The sequence below is a fragment of the Chrysochloris asiatica genome, unplaced genomic scaffold (assembly GCF_000296735.1).
Source record: "Chrysochloris asiatica unplaced genomic scaffold, ChrAsi1.0 scaffold00016, whole genome shotgun sequence".
NCBI classification, from domain to species: domain Eukaryota; kingdom Metazoa; phylum Chordata; class Mammalia; order Afrosoricida; family Chrysochloridae; genus Chrysochloris; species Chrysochloris asiatica.
The window spans coordinates 13,484,996-13,503,759 of record NW_006408534.1 but is presented as its reverse complement, the minus strand read 5'-3'; the positions used below and the strand labels follow the sequence as shown (position 1 = coordinate 13,503,759).

At 45.1% G+C, this 18,764-nt stretch overlaps 1 protein-coding gene across 1 annotated transcript in view; it reads left to right on the top strand.

The window, feature by feature from the left end:
* The window catches only part of LOC102825809 (chromosome unknown open reading frame, human C2orf70), a 26,948-nt gene extending 9,613 nt beyond the window's left edge, over positions 1 to 17,335 (top strand). The window contains exons 2-4 of the mRNA XM_006835215.1: positions 12,914 to 13,187; positions 14,721 to 14,833; positions 17,191 to 17,335. Of these exons, the coding sequence (XP_006835278.1) occupies positions 12,914 to 13,187; positions 14,721 to 14,833; positions 17,191 to 17,335 (532 nt within the window). The remainder of the gene's footprint in view (positions 1 to 12,913; positions 13,188 to 14,720; positions 14,834 to 17,190) is intronic.
* Positions 17,336 to 18,764: the final 1,429 nt, after the last annotated feature.

Sequence of the window (18,764 nt, the reverse complement as noted above, 5' to 3'; positions counted from 1 at the left end):
AACCAATAGATCCATTTTGGAAGAAGTGCAGCCAGAGTGCTCCTTGGAGGCCAAGATGGCCAAACTTCGTCTCTCATACTTTGGACATATTGTCATGAGGGTCACTGGAGAAGGATACCATGTTTGGTAAGGTGGAGGGTCAGAGAAAAAGAGGAAGACCCCCAATAAGATGGACTGGCCAAGTGGCAGCATTGATGGACTCAAGCGTGGCAACAGTAGAGAGGTTGACCCAGGACTGGGCAGTGTTTCATTTTGCTGGGCATAAGGTCGCTATGTGTCGGTACTGACTCGGTGGCACCTAATAACAACAACCAAGGTTCCTTCCCCACAGAAGTAGTCAATTTGATTTCCATGTGTTCCATCTGGTGAGGTTCATGTGTATAGTCACCTTTTATATTGTTTAAAAAGGTATTTGCAATGGAGAAGTCCCTGGCTTTATAAAATTCTTCTAGCTGATTTCCAACATCATTTCTTTCACCAAAGCAATATTTTCCAATGATGGATCCTTCCTCTTTGTTTTCAATTGTTGTATTCCAATTGCCAGTAATTATCAATACATCTTGATTGCATGCTTGATTAACTTCAAACTGAAGAAGTTGGTGGAATTCACCTTCTTTAATGATTGGTGCATAAATTTGAATAATAGTGGTATTTATTCATTGGTTTTCCTTGTAAGCATATGGATATTATCCTATCACAGACAGCATTGTATTTCAAGATAGATCTTGAAATGTTCTTTTTGATGATGAATGTGATGCCGTTCTTCAAATCAAAATGGTCAATACCAGTCCAGTTTGGCTCGTTAATGCCTAGGATACCAATATTTATGCATTTCATTTCATTTTTGCCAATTCTCAATTTTCCTAGATTCATACATCATGCAGCTGTTTCTCATTTTGAGGTGTGTCCCATCAGCAAATGAAAGTCCCAAAAGCTTTACTCCATTTGCATCATCAAGGTCAACTCTATTTTGAGGAGGCAGCTCTTCCCCAGGCATATTTTGAGTGTCTTCTAACCTGAGGCGCTCATATTTTGGCATGATATCTGACAAATATTCTTTTTCTGTTCCTCATGTTTCAGTATTCAAGAATCTGGTGCTGACAGTATTTTACCGCTATTCTTAAGGTTTTCAGTGGCTAATAATTTGAAAGTAGTCCACCTATCCTTCCTAATCTATCTTTGTCTGGAAGCTCAGGTGACACTTGTCACCTGTCCACCATGGGTGACCCTGCCACTGGTCAAAATACCGGTGACACAGCTTCCAGCATCACAGCAACATGCAAGCCACCACAGTATGACAAACTGACAGATGAGTGGTGAGCTGACGCGTAGTGACCCTGTATAGGGTCTCTGAGGCTTTATGGGAACAGAAAACCTCACCTTTTCTCTATGGAGTAGCTGATGGGTTTGAACTGCTGATCTTGTGGTTAGCAGTCCAGAGCTTATCTTACAGAAGTACCAGGCCCTGTGGAGCTCAGTTATACTCTGCAACATACAGAGTTACCATAATTCAGAATCAACTCAACAGCCAATGGGTTTGGTTAATATGGGTTTATGACACATCTTATCTGTTAAATACAGATAATACTCTGCAAGTTAAAGGAAGCTTGAATCAATTGAAATGCATACAGCTTGGCACTTGATTAGGCACTGGGCTGCTAACCACAAGGTCAGAGGTTCTAACCCACCAGAGGAGAGAGATGAGGCTGTCTACTCCTGTAAAATTTACAATATCAGAAACTCTATTTAGGGTTGCTGTGAGTCAGAATCCACTCATTGACAGATATATACCAACCTTGTGTAAGGTCTGTTTCTAGGTACCAGGGCGAACGTGATGCTGGTCTTCAGACTAGTTAGCTAGGGCCTCAATTTGTTCCTTGCTGATATTGGGTGGCACAGTTCTCAAAAACCTTGCCACAGCTGTGCCATTGTTAAATGGGTAGGCCTGTGCCTATTTCCGGAGCATTTTGAAGCAGGGTCCAATTATCTATGGCTCCTTCCCCAGGTTGAGAGGTCAGACTAGATTCACAGTAGTTAATTCCTCTTATATATTCTCACCCCAGGTGGAAGGAGTATAACATTGCTCTCTATTCAAGGCCAAAATAGAGATGCAAATATAAGTTTTTTTTACAGCCCTACCTGTCTTTCTTCTATTTTCAGGCTCTACTCCAGGCATATAAAAAATTACCACAAACTGGGTGGCTTAAAACAGTAGAAATTTATTCATTTACAATTCTAGAGGTCAAAAGTCTAAATTAAAATATGACCAAGAACCAATGGTACTAAAGAAGGAAGTCCAAGCAGCATTGAAGACATTTGTGAAAAACAGGGCTCCAAGAATTGACAGAATACAGATTGAAATCTTTCAACAAACTGATGCAATACCGGAAGTGTTCACTCATCTATGCAAAGAAATTTGGAAGACAGCTACCTGGCCAATTAATTAGAAGAGACCCATAATCATAACCATTCTAAAGAGAGGTGACTCAATGGAAAGCATAAATCATCAAGATATTATTAATATCACATGCAAGTAAAATTTTGCTGAAGATAATTCAAAAGTGGTTGCAATAGTATATAGGGAACTGCCAGAAATTCAACCAATTCAGAAGAGCATGTACAGCTAGGGATATCATTGCTGTCATCAAATAGATTTTGGCTAAAAGCTGAGAATGCCAGAAAGATGTTTAATTGTGTGCTTTACTGACTACACAAATGCTTTTGACTGTGTAGCTCATGAAACACAATGTGAAGAATGGGTATTCCAGAACACTTAATTGTGTTTATGAGGAACCTATATATAGACCAAGAGGCAGACATTCGAATGGTTTAAAATCAGGAAAGGTGTGGGCCAGGGTTGTATCCTGTCACCATACTTATTCAATCTGTATGCTGAGCAAATAATCTGAGAAACTGGATTGTATGAAGAAGAACGTGACATCAGAATTGGAGGAAGACTCATTAACAACCTGTGATATACAGATGATCTAATCTTGCTTACTGGAAGCAAAGAAGACTTAAAATACTTACTGATGTAGATCAAAGACCAGAGCCTTCAGTATGGATTGCAATCAATGTAAAGAAAACAAAAATCCTCACCACTGGATCAATAAACAACAACATGATAAATGGAAGAAGATCGAAGTTGTCAAAGACTTCATTTTTCTTGGATCCACTGTCAACACTCATGGATGCAGCAGTCAAGAGATCAAACCATGTATTGCATTAGGCAGATCTGCTATGCAAGATCTCTTTCAAGGATTCAAAAGCAAAGATGTCAGCTAAGGACTAAGGTGCTGCTGACCAGGTCATGGTGTTTTAAATAACCTCATATTCATGTGAAAGCTGGACAGTGAATAGGGTCCATTTCTTCCAATGAAGACCTTAGAAGAATCAATGCATTTGAATTATTGTGTTGGAGAAGAATTTTGAAAGTACCATGGGCTTCCAGGAAGAACAAACCAATTTGTGTTGGAAGAAATACAACCAGAATGATCCTTAGAAGCTAGGATGACAAGATTTCATCTCATACTTTGGACATGTTGTTAGGAGGGACCAGTCCCTGGAGAATGACATCATGCCTGGTAAAGTGGAGGTTCAGTGAAAAAGAGGAAAACCCCCAAAGAGATGAATTAACACACTGCCAGTAGCTATGGACTCAAAAGAAATAACAATTGTGAGGATCCTGTAGGACCAGACAGTGTTTGCTGTGAGTTGGAACTGTCTTGATGGCACCCAACACAAACAACAACAACCTTTTCTTCTTCTACCTCCAGGCTCTGCCCCATGCAGGTATGACCTGTTTTAGTTTCTAGGACTGGCATAAAAAATCACTACAAACTGGTGGTTTAAAACAATAGAAATGTATTCATTCACAGTTCTTGAGGTCAGAAGTCTGAAGCCGAGGTGTCAACAGGGCCCTGCTCACTCTGAAGGCTCTAGGGAAGACTCCCTTTTCTTGTCCCTGCCAGCTTCTAGCCGCTCCTGGCAGTCCCGTAGCTGTGACCGCATGACTGTGGACACACAACACATTAGGGAAGAGGCCATGTGAAGGTAGAGGCAGAGCTCCTTTCTGAGGTTCTGAGTGGACATGAATTTTGACTCTGTAAGATCAGCACAGGACTATGAACTACCTTTCCACCATCCACTCGTTAGGAGAAAGATGGGCTTTCTGCTCCTGCAAAGTTGTACAGCCTCGGAAACCCCATACAGGGTTGCTATGAGTTGTAACTGAAGGCACTTAACTCTTCCCCATCACCATCCTCTTCAGGAGGATAGGAACCTATTCTCTCTCAGCCCAGACGCTAAGGGCCTCTAGCCACTGAACCCATACCAGGTACAATATGCTTTCAAAGCAGCAGATGTTGCATCATCTACTCTTCCTGCAGCTTCATAGACCATGTCATTCTCTTGCCCTCTTCCTAGGGCCCGTACTCTAAAGCCAGCTCCCTATCTCTTCCCTGGATGTCACGTTTGAGGTATATTTTCCCCGTTAAAGGAAGCTGAGCCAGTTTGGGGATAATGAATGCCTCTTGCACAATTCAAAGGAACCGGGGAACCCTCCTAAGAACAGGAGACAGGGGTTCTTGGCGATCTGGTTTATACCAAGAATACTCTTCCAGAACCATTGGCCCTTTAAATGAGCCTCTCTATTTGTCAATTCAGCTCAACAAATATATACAGAGCATTGACTAGAGTAGAATGCCAGGTTGCAAGTAGGAGGAACTCATACTCCTGGGGAGGCATTTATTAAACAGAAGGAAAGGCTGTGCATATGAGGGGCTCAGAGCACAACACAGCAGACTATAAGCTGAGGGACAGGGGAGGCGCAAAGAGCGAAGGCAGTTCACTGGGGGGCACAGACATTGTCTACAGGGTGGGTTAGGGAGGTCCCATGGAAAAGGGGGTATTTGGATCAGATCACAATGGGGGAGAAGAACAGAGAGAAAGCCTTCTGGATGGAGGGGATAAGAAAAGGCATGGGATGGAGGTACAAGGAGTGCTTTAAGGCTGCCATACAAAATACCACAAACTGGGAGGTTTATAAACACCCAAAACCAAATCCATTGTCATTGAGTTGATTCTGACTCCCAGTAACCCCAGAGGACAGCCTAGAACTACTCCAGAGGGTTTCCAAGACTCAATCTTTATGGAAGCAGACTACTAGGTCTGTCTTCCACAGAGCATCTCGTGGGGTCCATCTGCTGATCTTTCAGTTAGCAGCTAAGGCACCAAGAGTTCTTTGGGTAGTTTATGAAAATAGACATTTATTGTCTCACAGTTCTGAAGGCTAGTAGTCCGGATCCAGTGTGTTAGCAGGATGATGTTCTGTCTGAAGAATCTAGGAGAAGGTCCCTGTGGTTCTCAGCTTCTGGTGGCTCCAGAAACTCCTTGGTGTTCCTTGCTTTGTAGATGCCTCTCCACATGGCCACCCTCTCTTTGTGTCTCTTCTCCTATTTTCTAAGGACACCACTCAGATGGATTAGGACTCACCCTCTCCAGTATGGCCTCATGTTAGCCAAACTGATAACATCTTCAAAGACCCTCTTTCCAAATAAGGTCACAGGTACTAGGTGTTAAGACTTCAACATTTCAACTCATACCTTGTGTTATTGTTGTTGTTGTTAAGTGCCATCGAGTCACTTACAACTCATAGTGACCCTGTAAAGGGTTTCCATGGAGTGACTGGTGAGCTGGAACCACCAACCTTGCGGTTCAAACTGACCTTACATTCCAGCGCATTATCCTCCAGGACTCCTTGACACCTGGTAGAATATGCGTTCAAAGCAGCAAATGGCCTAATTTGGCTAGAGTGGAGAGGTTGCAATATGCCAAGTAAATATGAGTGGAAAGAAAGGTTGGGCTGTGAATGCCTAGCCCAGTTTGTTCTTAATTTCACAGGCAATGGGGAGCCCTGAAGGTTTCTGCCCTGGAGAAGGATGTGGTGAGAACTGTATTTGGTAGGAAGTGTTTTGGAGAAAAACACTCTGGAATGAGGACATGATATGCTGAACAACAGCTAGTTAATTAGTTAATAAGACTGCTCATGGGATCTCTGATGGCTCATAGTAATTAATTTTAATGTTAGCTATGGGATAAACCAGTGCTATTAAGACTACAAGGAAAGGGCTGCTCCCAGTATACAGCAGCAACCCACAATGGGCTTAGAATCAACATGAGGTCATGACCTAGGGGCTCCACCTATCATCTTCTCCTAGACTCTGTGGTGAATAGGTGGCTATGGGAAGAAGGGCTCCAGGAAGAAGTGTGGTGGTGTCAGCCTTCTTGGCAGATGCTGCCTTGTGAGGGATGGTTTTCTGCCCCATTTTGTAACCTGCCATTTCCTTCCATTCCTATCCACTCTGGCCTGCCACAAGACCAAACAAACAAGCAAGCAAACAAACAAAAAAAAAACCCACTGGACTCCAAAGGGGTCACACTTAAGGCACATAAATTAAGGAATGCATTCAAAGCATGTAGTCCTACCATGCTAAGGTGTGCTTGCTGAAAGCAAAATAAACATAAACATGTGCACATGCTCCGCTGCTGCTGCCAGAACAGCAAGTTCTGAATGTCCGAATGTAATGCTCAGAACTTTAGGATTGCGGAGGAGAGGGCTTCTATTGGGATGCAAATATCTTGGCATTCAGAGAAGGTGGAAAAGCTGGGAGCAGAGGAGTATAGCAGAGAGCCTGAGCTTGGGGGTGGCAAAGACAAGAATCACAAGAACACGTCACAGTTCTATTTAACTCCTTTCTCTGGAGGAGCCCAAATCCTTCTGTGGGTGTAATGCATTGTACCCGTGTTTGCTGTGTGCATTCTGCAGATCAGTGCTGAGCTCCTTTTGAAATGGTGTCCCAGGAAATGGTACAGGAGCCCTGGTAGAGCAATGGGCTGCTATTTAGGCTGCTTATCTAAAGTTTGGCAGTTTGAATCTACCAGGCACTCTTTGGGAGAAAGATGAGGCTTTCTGCTCCCTTAAAGATTTACAGCCTCAGAAGCTTATACAGACTCACTGTGAGTCAGAACCTAATTGACAGCACACAAACACCACCACCACTGGACATGATGTCCTCTCTGTTTATGGACACCTCAGAAGGAACAGTGTTTTAGGGGAGAAAGGGACCCCAAAGTCAAATGTATTTTAATGTCATCAAGTGCCATCAAATCATTTTGGACTCAAAGCCACCCTGTATAGGGTTTACAAGGAGCCGTCGGTGGGTTTGAACCACCGACCTTGGGGTAGCAGTCCAGTGCTTATCCTATAGCACCACACCAGATCCTATATTATGTCTTATATAAGACATGATCAAGAGCCTTATATTGAAGGAAGAAGTCCAAGGTACAATGAAGGCATGAACAAGGCTCTGGGAATAGGTGGAATACAAATTGAAATCTTGTCTACCCTTCACTTATGCCAGCAGCAGGAGTCAACTTACCATCTTCCCTCTTTCCTTACCCAACACACCCACCTCTCCCTAAGCCCTACTGTTGTGTCAGAGTTCCTGGGAGGTGAAAAGGCTTATTAAGTTCTCAACTGTATGCAGAGGTTCCTCGGAAGATGGGCCTGGCAATCTGCTTTGGAAAGGTCACAGCCTTGGAAACTCTATAGAACACGTATATACTCTGCACACATGGGGTCACCATGCACCAGAATCCACTCTATGGCAACTAACAACAAATAAGCAAGCATTGTGCCAGAAAGCAGTACGTTTTCAATAAAGTATTTTTAAGTTCCATCAGACCATCTTTTAAAAAACATATAAAGAAGAAAGGAACAAACTATTCAAAAACCAAACACCCAGAATTAACCAGGGTTAACATTTGGAAACTTCATTCAAGTTTTCTCTTTGTGTGTAGATTCAGATGAACGATTAGATGGATAGATGGACAGAAAAGGCAAAAGCAACTTTGCAAAACTAGGATCATACTATATTTTCTATTTTAAAATGACAAGAATGACATGTAATCAATCTTACTAGAACTTGACAATAGAATAAAATAAAATAAAATGAAGTACAATGAAGATTAGCTAGACTTTGTTGTTGTTGTTAAGTGCCGTCAAGTCATTTCTGACTCATAGTAGCCCTGTGTAGGGTTTTCAAGAAGCAGCTGGTGGGTTTGAACTGCCGACGGTCGGTTAGCAGTCCAGTGCTTATTTTACAGCGTCACACCAGGACTAGCTAGACTGTAGATAAATGTTTATTCATTGGAAGAGACATGAGTTCCTAAAAGATCAGAGAGAATAAAAACTATGAAGGGGTTGGAGTCATTGTGTGTGTGTGTTTTTTTAACATGTTTTAATTTTAGATGGCATGAATTGACTCTTTTTAAAGAGCTTTTAGTAAGTGCACTCCCATCTCTTTTCCATTCATCCCCCCAATTTTTGTCGCTTAAATTATTTTCACTTTGACAGATTTTATAACATTTATATTCTATTCTGAAACTAGCATCCAGGTAGTTGCTATTCCTGGTTCTGCACTGATTTGAAGCTCAGCCATTCTAACAGAAGTTCTATTTTCTTGAATTCTTTTTTGTTGTTTTCTTTTGAATCATCTGTTGGGCATCAGGAACTTGCCACTGAACATGACTTTCAAGAAGAGCTTAAACCCATTGGTTGTCGTTCAATCAACTCATGGTGACCTTATATATTACAGAGTAGAACTGAGCTCTCGGTAATCTTTACAGAAATAGGTTGCCAGGCCTTTATTCCATGGTACTGCTAAATGGGTTCAAACCACCAATTTTTGGCTAGGAGTCAAATACAAATCATTTGCACAACACAAACACCTAAGAAGAGCATATGGGTGCTTTTACCTCTCGAGTTCTTTCATGTTTGGAAAAGATTGGCAGTTGTCTTCATACTTGAATGACTGCTTGGCTAATTTGAGATTCTTGGGTCGCACTCTTTCCCCAGTAGAATATTGTAGACCATCTTTGTCTACTCCTCATTCTGTTGCTTTACTAGCTTATAGTTAAGGCTGGGCAGCCCCTGATGACCAGCACTTTTCTTTCCCTATGTTGGAACCAAATAAGTTTCTTCATCAGTGCAAATGTGAGCCAGGAATACCAGGTGTGGTTCACATGAAAGTGGGGAGGGAATCTGAGGTCAAAATCAGGGAACTCAAAGGAAGAGTAGGAGTTGGAAGAATTAGAGCAGAAAGTATAGATTATTCCTTAGAGAAATGAGGAAATAGAGGAATAGAAAGATCAACATGTGAGGAGGCAACAGGGTCTAGTGTAGGATTTTGCAATCTGGGAATGACAGGAAGTCAAATGATAGTGGTGGAGGTCTTTGATGTATTGGAAGCTTCTAAGGTATGGTCACTTTTCTTTGGGTGTTTGTAGATATGGGATATCATGTTTGGTAAAGTGGAGGATTGGGGAAAAAATAAGACCCCCAATGAGATGGATTGGCATAGTGGCAGCAGCGATGGGCTCAGGCGTGCCAACAATTGTGAGGTTAGCCCAGAACCAGGCAGTGTTTTGTTCTGTTGTGCATAGGGTCATTATGAGTCAGTACTGACTCAATGGCACTTAACAATAACAACTTTGGGTTGTTTATATTGGTCCAACTGTAAATGTGTTGGTACTATAGGTAAGCATGTCGTCTACTCATTTGTTCAGTAAACACTTCTTGTCCACACACTGTGTGCCAGACCCAATACTGAGGTCTGGGGATGCAAGATGAGTAAGACATGACCTACTCTGCCCTGGAAAACTCGCAGTCTAATGAAAGATGAAGAGATGATAGCAGCGTAGAGTGACATGTATCTGATGGAGGGGTTTTAGGGTGTAATGGGAGTAAAGAGTAAGAGCCACCTAGACCTAGAATAAGCACCAATGAAAGACTTGAGAGAACTGATGTCTGGGCAACTCTTAAAGGACCATTTAGTACTGGGAGGTGAAGGGCGGGGGCTGGTGGGAGTGACCTGGACAGACCTGACCTGATAGAAGGCACAGGTTAAGGACCTGAGAAAGAGAGAGGGAGTGGGCATTTAGGTCTAGAGACTTGCAAGTGACTCTTTATGACTGAGGTTTAGAACAGCAGATGAGGCTGGAGAGGTATGCAAGGGTCTGGTTATGGAAGCCCTTGAACGTCACGCTAAGGAGTTCAGTCTGACTGAAGGGTGGAGAATGGATTGCAGGGGTATGAGTGCAGTTAGAATAGTGAGGATGCCACTGCCATCACCCAGAAGGAAGGTGATGATGACATGGAGGAGCTACAGGACTTGGGACTGACAGATGTGAGAGATGAAGCTGAGGGAGATGGATACCCATTTCTGACATGAGCAGCTAGGGAACATTCTTCATCAAGATGGGGCAAAGTGGGTTTGGGAAGACAACACTGGGAGAACATGCATGGGACATGTCCAGTGTGCACTTGTATAGGGGAACTCTGAAAAGGTGATATAGACCAGTGGTCATCTGCACACAGGTGGTGGTTGAGGTCATAGCATGGTTACCATCACCCAGGAAGGCCATGTGAGGTTAGAAACAGGTCCAGGACAGATCCCAGACGAACACCAACAGCACACACAGTTGGCAGAGAAGAAGGGTCACAAAGAACAGTCTGAGATGTAGGTGAAAACCGACAGAGAATTAAAAGACTGGTGTAATAAAAACCAAGAAAAGTACTTCAAGAAGGAGAGGTCAACCATACCCATTCTGCGGGAAGTTTAAACTAATTGTCGTTAAGTTGACTTTACTCACGTATGAGTCCTGGTGTGGTGCTGTAGGGTAAGCGCTGGACTGCAAGGTCGATTTGAACCACAAGATTGGCGGTTCGAACTCACCAGCTACTCCTTAAAAACCCTATACGATGTCACTATGAGTCAGAACTGACTCCAGCACTTAACCACAACCCTATTCATGTCAGCATAGAACCATAGGGTTTTAAGTGGCTGATATTTTGGAAGTACATTGCAGGGAGGGCCCCTCTTTCAGGGTACCTCTGGGTGGACTCAAACTATCCACTTTCAGTTAGCAGTCAAGTGTATTAACCATACCCTCTCACTACTCAGAGGCTCTACCCGCAGGGAGGTTCAATTGTATAAAAGTCTGAAAAGTGCCCACTGGATTAAGCAGTGGGTGATCTTGTCAAGAGCCATTTCAAAGGCATCATGGAGGCAGAGGTCAGATTTCAGGAGGGTGAGGAGTGAATGGGAAGCCCCAGGGTTGTAGTGATCTGAAAAGCTTTGATCTGTCTGGTATTTGCAAAAGTCTGAAGCACGTGCTCTTTGGGTGTTGTGGACTCTCCCCTTGCCTTGCCAAAACACACCTTCAGCCCTCTGCATGAGTACCATTTCACGAGAGGTCTGCAGCAGCTTGACCAAGAGACAGTTGTTAGAACTGGACAAAGGGACACTGAATGGTTTAAAATCAGGAAAGGTGTGTGCCAGAGTTGTATCCTTTCATCAAATTTATTCAATCTGTATGCTGAGCAAATAATCCAAGAAGCTAGATTATATGAAGAAGAATATGGCATCAGGATTGGAGGAAGACTCATTATTAGCCTGTGATATGTGGATGATACAGTTTTGCTTGCTGGAAGTGAAAAGGACTAAAAACACTTACTGATGAAGTTCAAAGACCACACACAGCCTTCAGTGTGGATTGCACCTCAGTGTAAAGAAAATAAAAATCCTCACAACTGTACCAATAAATAGCATAATGATAAATGGAAAAAGGATAGGCATTGTTGAAGACTTCATTTTACTTGGATCCACAATCAACAGTCATGGAAATAGCAGTCAAGAGATCAAACGATATATTGCCTTAGGCAAGACATCTTTAAAGTGTTAAAGAGCGAAGAAATCACTTTGAGGACTAAGGTGAGCCTGGCTTAAGCCATGGTATTTTCAGTTGCCTCATATGCATGTGAAAGTTGGACAATGAATAAGGAAGATTGTAAAATAATTGATGTGTTTGAATGATGGTGTTACAAACAATATGGGCTCCAAATGGACAAACAAATCTGTCTTGGAAGAAGTACAGTCAGAATGTTCCTTAGAAGTGAGTATGATGAGTCATCATCTCTCATACTTTTGACATGTCAGGAGGGACCAGTCCCTGGAGAAAGGACATCATGCTTGGTAAAGTAAAGAGTCAGTGAAAAAGAGGAAGACTCTCAATGAGATGGACTGACCCACTGGCTGCAACAATGGGCTCAAATATGACAAGAATTGGGAGGATGGCACAGGACTGGGCAGTGTTCTGTTCTGTTGTGCATAGGGTCACTATTGGAACTGACTTGATAGCATTTAACAACATGTGTCAGCTTGTGCTTTCCTGTGTCTTCGATTGTCTCCCTGGGACTCCTTGGCTGTAGAGGGTGATGGAAGTAGAAGGCTCTCAGTGCCCCAGAACCTCTGGTTGTGCTCTCCAGGCACCTGGTTGGCACCTTGTGAGGAAGTCATGTTGTGAGCATTCTAAGTCCAGGCTTTAGCTTGAATGGACCTAGGCACCTTCACACTGTATTGGCGATTCCCCCATTCATTCCTTCTCAGACTTCCTCTACCTGGTGTTAATCAAATAATCACAAAATGTCAGAACTAGACTAGGCCCTCTGCATCTTCAGGCAAAATCTCAAATAGATGGAGGTCAGTAGAGGAAAAGTGATTTGTTTACAGGCTTGCTGAGGAGTCAGGTCTGAAACCCAGGATTTCTGATTCCTGTGTGAGCTATCTAGGCAGAGACTTTGGGAGGCTGGGAGGGGCCCCAGAATTTCTTCTAATTGTCCTTCTGCAAAGACCTACACCATTAAGTATACCTTAGAGAACCTCACAAGACCCAGAAATGACCAAGGGAGCCACTGACCTCCCTTAAGTTTCTACAGCCTCTTTTGGAACTGACCCTGAAGTCCACCATTGGGCTGTATCTTTCTACTTCCTACCCACTCCTGTCATTGCAGGTACCAAGGCCATGTTCCCAGTGTGGCCTTCTCCTGTGGCTCCACCTACGGCACCACCACCCTTAAGTACTTCCAGGACCATCGCAACGCAGCCATGGAGAAGAGCCACACTCCTTTCAGCAAAGGTGGCCACTTCCCGACCATCTTCTCCCCAAACCCGAACCTTGTACTGAGTAACCGCACCAACACCTGGGACCGCTGGCTGCACACCCCCAGCTACACCCGATACAACCTGGACAGCAGCCGCTCCACAGACCTCAAACGTTTCTACCAGGTGGGCTGCCCAGGGCTGGGCTGCTGCCTCCCCTCTTCCCCTTCTCTCATCCACTGGAGCTCAGGGGAATCCTCTCCCCTTCTTGAGAGTCTTAATTTGCTGCTTCAGAGAACCTAGGAAGTGGGGAGAGAGCTCAGGCTCAGTTCTTTGATTTGCTGAGCTTCCCCATCCCAGGGACTTCAGTGTCTGCGGAGCTGGGGAGCTTTTTCACAAGTCCCTGAACTTACCTCTTGCCTCTTGGATCTGTGGACCCTTACTCACCTCCTGCCTGAGTAAAAGGCCTAAGTGAGGAAACCTTATTGTCATGCACTTGGTTTAGACTCATAGCAACCCTATATAGGGTTTCCTAGACTCAGTCTTCACTGGAGCAGACAGCCTCATCTGTTTCCCTTGGAGTATCTAGTGGATTTGAATAGCCAAACTTCCAGTTCACAGCCCAGTGTCTGACCCACAGCACCATCAGGGCTACTCACTTGAGCAAAGGCCCCTAGCCCAGGCCCTGCTCCAGGTTCGGTTCTCAGTTGTATTTACCCATCTGGATTTGGCACCTCCTTGACCACAGTCTCTCTGAAACAGTGTCCTGAGTCAACCTTCTCCCCAGACTGGGCCCTGATTGTTCCTTGGGGAAGAAAGAGGACTAAGAAAGACCTGTCTGTTGTTAAGTGCCATCAAGTCAATTCTGACCCATAGTGACCCTGTATAGGGTTTCCAAGGAGCAGCTGGTGAACTTGAACCACCAACCTTGCATTTCAAATGACTTTACACCCCTATTATTCCTGTCCTGCTTCTCTGGCTCTTAACTTCTCCACTGGATCTGGCTCTAACACATGCCAGCAGATTCCATGATGTAGAGAAAGGAGCATGCCACAGAGGCTCGCCCAACTTGGTGGGGATAAGGGCTCACATGGAGAAGGTAGTGGAGCACCTGGGCTCTCTGAAGATGCTGTGTTCCTGAAAATGTCCCTCTCTCTTTCACCTCCTATGCAAACATTCCTCTCTGCCAGTCTGATTCCAAGAACACAGTGCCTCCTGGTGCCCAGGACAGAGAATTCTCATGAGTAAGGTAGCTTCCCTGGGGGAAGAGGACCAGGTTGATGTCATCCAACCCAGGAGCTGCTGAGACCATCACAGTGGAACTGGGAAAAATTTTCCGTCCATCTGGGCTCTCACATGAATAGACAGAACCTTGTCCTGTTAAGGAGGGAACGGAAAGGAGGAGTAAATGCACACTCAACCTACATTGTAGGCATTCACACCTTAGCTAGTCTCTCAACTGTACTCTCATAGCAAAACTGAGGTTGTAGATGTTATTATCCCCACTAGACAGGTTAGGAACTGAGGCTTAAAGAGGACACTCAGGATTAGCAATCAGCTGAGCTACTAGGTCTGTGGACCCCTCTAGGGACATTAGAGGGACGGCATTACCCTTGAGTGAGCTCCCATCCCTTGCCAGGTACAGACGTGGGGCTTCAGGTGCTCAGGGTTATTCCCTCACACTAACAGCTTGCCCTGTTGTCCTTGGTTGAGGTATAGACAGTGCAGCAGCAGCGGGAGTACTACCGAGACAAGACTGGCACCAAAGCCCGGGTCCCCTACTTTGTACTGCCTGTGAAGGAGTCGGACCGATACCCCATCCCCACCGACCTGTGAGTGCCTGTCCCTGCTTCATCTGTGCAATGAACAAACACGGATCCCCTAGCCACCTGCTCTCTGCCAATGATGGCAGCACCTGGACTAAACCTACAGTGCAGTTACAGAACAAGGGAGTCAGGGCATCCGTAGCCTCAGGAGGGATGCCAGGAACCTGCGTGGGGAGAATCAGAAAGAGCTTTCTCCTGGCCAGATGCACTGGTAGTCTGGAAGCAAATCCTATTACCTCCGATCACTGGATCACTGCAGTCTGGCAGCTACACTGGTCCCAACGCGTGCGCAGCGGTTCTGAGGCAGCCGGGAACTGTTGTCCTCTAGTGGACTTGGCGGGAACTACAATGAGCAGGATTCCTCCCCACCCCCCCACCCCCAGCTCCCACCCCCAACACCGTCTGGACTGGGAATGTTCTCCTAAACACTTAAAAATATCTTTGAAGGTCCAGTTATTCACTTAACGAGATATGGACTTTTTTACTGTTGGCTCCCCGAGAGAGTTCCTTTCCACAGGAAAAGTCCTCTCCAGGCAGGGGACCACAAGTCTGTGGCCAGGTGTCTGCCAGGGAGCGGAGCCGGCTGACCAGCCTGCCTGTATACTTGTGAGGACGACTAGGTGGGATTGTGCTTCCTTTCTTGCTGCCTTCCAGCGGGACCCCCACCCCCCACACACCGAGAAAGGGACTTCCTGCTGTTCTGCCAAGCCCCAGGGGAGGCCAGTGTACAGATCCTTGGGTGCCCAACTCCGCGCTTGCCTCGCGATCCCTGAGCCTTGCTACCATCCTCAATGATAAAGCAACAACCTTTTCCATAGAAGTTGTTGTTAAGTGCTGTCGAGTTGGTTTCGACTCATAGTGACTCTATATAAGGTTTCCAAGAAATTGGTTTGTTGTTGTTAAGTGCCATTGAGTCGGTTTTGATCCATAGCTACCTTGTATAGGGTTTCCGAGGAGCAGCTGGTGACCTTGAACTGCTAACCTTGCAGTCTGGTGCATTAACCTACAGCACCACACCAGGTGCTGGGTGTTAAATGACGACATTGCGTTAGCAGCCAACGTGTATCCTACAGCACCATACTAGGGCTCCTCCACAGAGCTTTGTTGTTGTTAAGTGTTGTCAAGAAGCTAAATCTGCTTCTTTAAAACCACTAGGGACTTATAGTGTGGCACTGTAGGATATGCACTGGACTGCTAACCACAAGGTTAATGGTTCAAACCTACCAGCTTCACCTTGGAAACCTATACAGGGTTGTTGTGAGTCTAATGACTCATGGCAATTAACAAAACAACAAAGATCCCCTCTTAGCAAGATAGGTGGATCATCTTTATCATTCCCATTAACAAACTGAGGCTCAGTGATGGCCTCAAGGGCTTGGCCTGGCTGGTTGGAGGGCAGAGCCTGGAAGGGAACCCAGATCTTCTAAGGCCAACTCTAGAACTCTGAGTTTGCCATTTCCACACCTTAGGATGACTCTGAACCAGTCAATCCCTAGAGACAGAGTGTAGAGCCCAGTTAGGATCTACTCCTCAAATGGCTGTGGGGACCGACACCCCAGCTCTGTTATTTTTCTAAAGTGCCCGTTGGCCTGCACTGCTGCTGACCATTTCTAGTCCTATGCAGCTTCACCCATTGCCAGGGAGGGAAATACTTCAAAGTCAGCTTCTCTCAAATCATGGGGTTAAAGAGGAGGCTAGGTAAGACCCCTTGGGAGTGCTTCTGAGAGCCCACCACGTAGTCGGGAGCAAATGGCTCAGTGCCTGCCCTCAGCCCTTCCTGATTGGCTCTGTGACCTCCAGCAAGACTTCCCTGGCAGAGTTCCAACCACCACCATCACCATCATCACTCTCATCCTTTCTGATAACATTTATATTAAGTGTTTATGCATTACCTCATTTACTCTTCAAAATAAAGTTAAGCGGGAGGTACCATAGAGTCCATTTTACACATGGATGCTTCTAACAGGAATTAGCATAGTCCCATCCCATGTCTGTGTGACATCCTTGTCCATACTTTTAACCACCAAACCATTATGCAAATACCTTTATTAATATCTCAAGTCCTGGAGATTCATCAAAGGGTAGTGGATTCATCAGAGGGTTTTTAAATTGCTGTTCGGAGTCCAGGGAACCTGGCAAGTTTGGCTAGGGGTTGTGGGCTGAGGGCTGAGAGCTGAGTTCTGTGGTGATTCGCTTAGCTTTCCACCCTAGGGCTTCAGTGGCTCCTGTCTTTGAACTCACTTTCTGCCCTGGATAGGTGGGGCTGTGGTGGGTTGTTGTGTTTTTTTTTTGTTTTGTTTTGTTTTTAATTTACCCTCCCTCCTCTGACACCCTTCATAATCTTGCTCCATCTTCACCCTCAGGCCTTCTCTGAGCCCTAAGGACAAGTGGCACCTTTTAAGACTGGCCCCCGAGAGCCTGAAGACCTACCAGACATTTCCATCGGGGAAGAGGGTCTCCTCGCAAGAACGACAGAAGAGAGACTGCTACTTTGAGTTCCGAGCGTGAGAGCAGGCAGCCGATAGCTGAGAGTCTGACCTTTATTAGGTTGGCTTATTTGGAATAAAATCTTAAGCTATGGCCATTCCAGGCTCCTCTCCTCTGGGTCTTGGGAACAGCTGGCCAGAGCGGGACAGAAGGATCATACATTGTGTCTTAAGGGCCTTATGAAAAGCTTGCCATGAAAAAACAGTGTTCAATGACCTGCTGGGCCTACCCACTTTCTTCCCCTGGATGTAGGCATATAACTGAGGAATCCTGGGGTTCACTCATTTTGGTAGTGGTCACTGAAAAAGAGAGGCCTCCCATCTACTTCATTGGCATAATTGAGAGGTCCGAAAGTCCCATGTCTGAGAGTGAAGTAAAATGGTCCTAGAACAATCCCACTGGGTATAAGATGGAAAGTAATTCCCATCTGATCTCCAAATCTACATCTCCACACAATCACTTTGCTAGGGAGATGGTATTATCTCCACTTGACAGATAAAGAGACTGATACTCAGAAAGGTTGAGAAAGTTGCTCAAGGTCACACAGCTAGTAAGTGACAGGATTTGAACCCAAGTCTGACTCCAAACCCTCTGATTTACCCACTATGCTTTTTGCTTGTGGCCCTCGTGGAGAATGAGAGGCAGGAATGGTGTAGCCCTTGGGATCCCAAAGGTCTCTGGGGAGGGGTAGCGCCTAAGAGAAGAATCTGTGTAAAACAGATTGCATTGCTTTTTGCCAATTTGGCATCTGCTCCCAGGACCATTTCTAGAAGGGGGTGGAATGGAGTGACCCAGGACTAAAGCCGTTCTATAGGACTATATTTCAGGAGGCTTCAGGCCAGAAGTGAACACCAGGAGTGGGTTCGTGGGCATCTCACCAGATGCTGTTTCTCACTCTGGAAGGCTGTCTGTTGTTGAATATTTTTGGTGAAAATTTTTGGTGAAAATCCCTGAGTAGAAATGGGAACCCAAGCCAAGTGTGTACTCATAGCACATGAATTCTCCAACATTCTAATGCCTTCTGGGCTTGATCAAGGGAACTTCTTCAAGCCACAAGGCCCTTCTTACCACTGAACATATGAGTTAAGACTTAAAAGCAATGGCACTGCAACAAGGTTCACAGGGCAGGTGAAGCTTTCATCCCTAAGCCAGGGTTTATTTATACGTGGGTAACCGACAGTGCTGGTATTCCTGTAAGTGGCTTCTCCCACATCTGAGTCTCTGATCAGCTGGGCCCTAAAAGATCCATGGGAGAGAACAAACAAGATGGCGGATGTGGTGGATGTGTAGTAAAGAGCTCCGCCAGCAACAATACAGAATACCCGACAAAGCAGGCTCAGGGGATGGTCCCAGAACTCTGAACCACATATAAAGTAATATTTAGAAGGTTGGAAGACTTACAGCTGGGGAAATTTGTGGCAGAAGCAAGAAATCCATTGCTTTCTAGTCC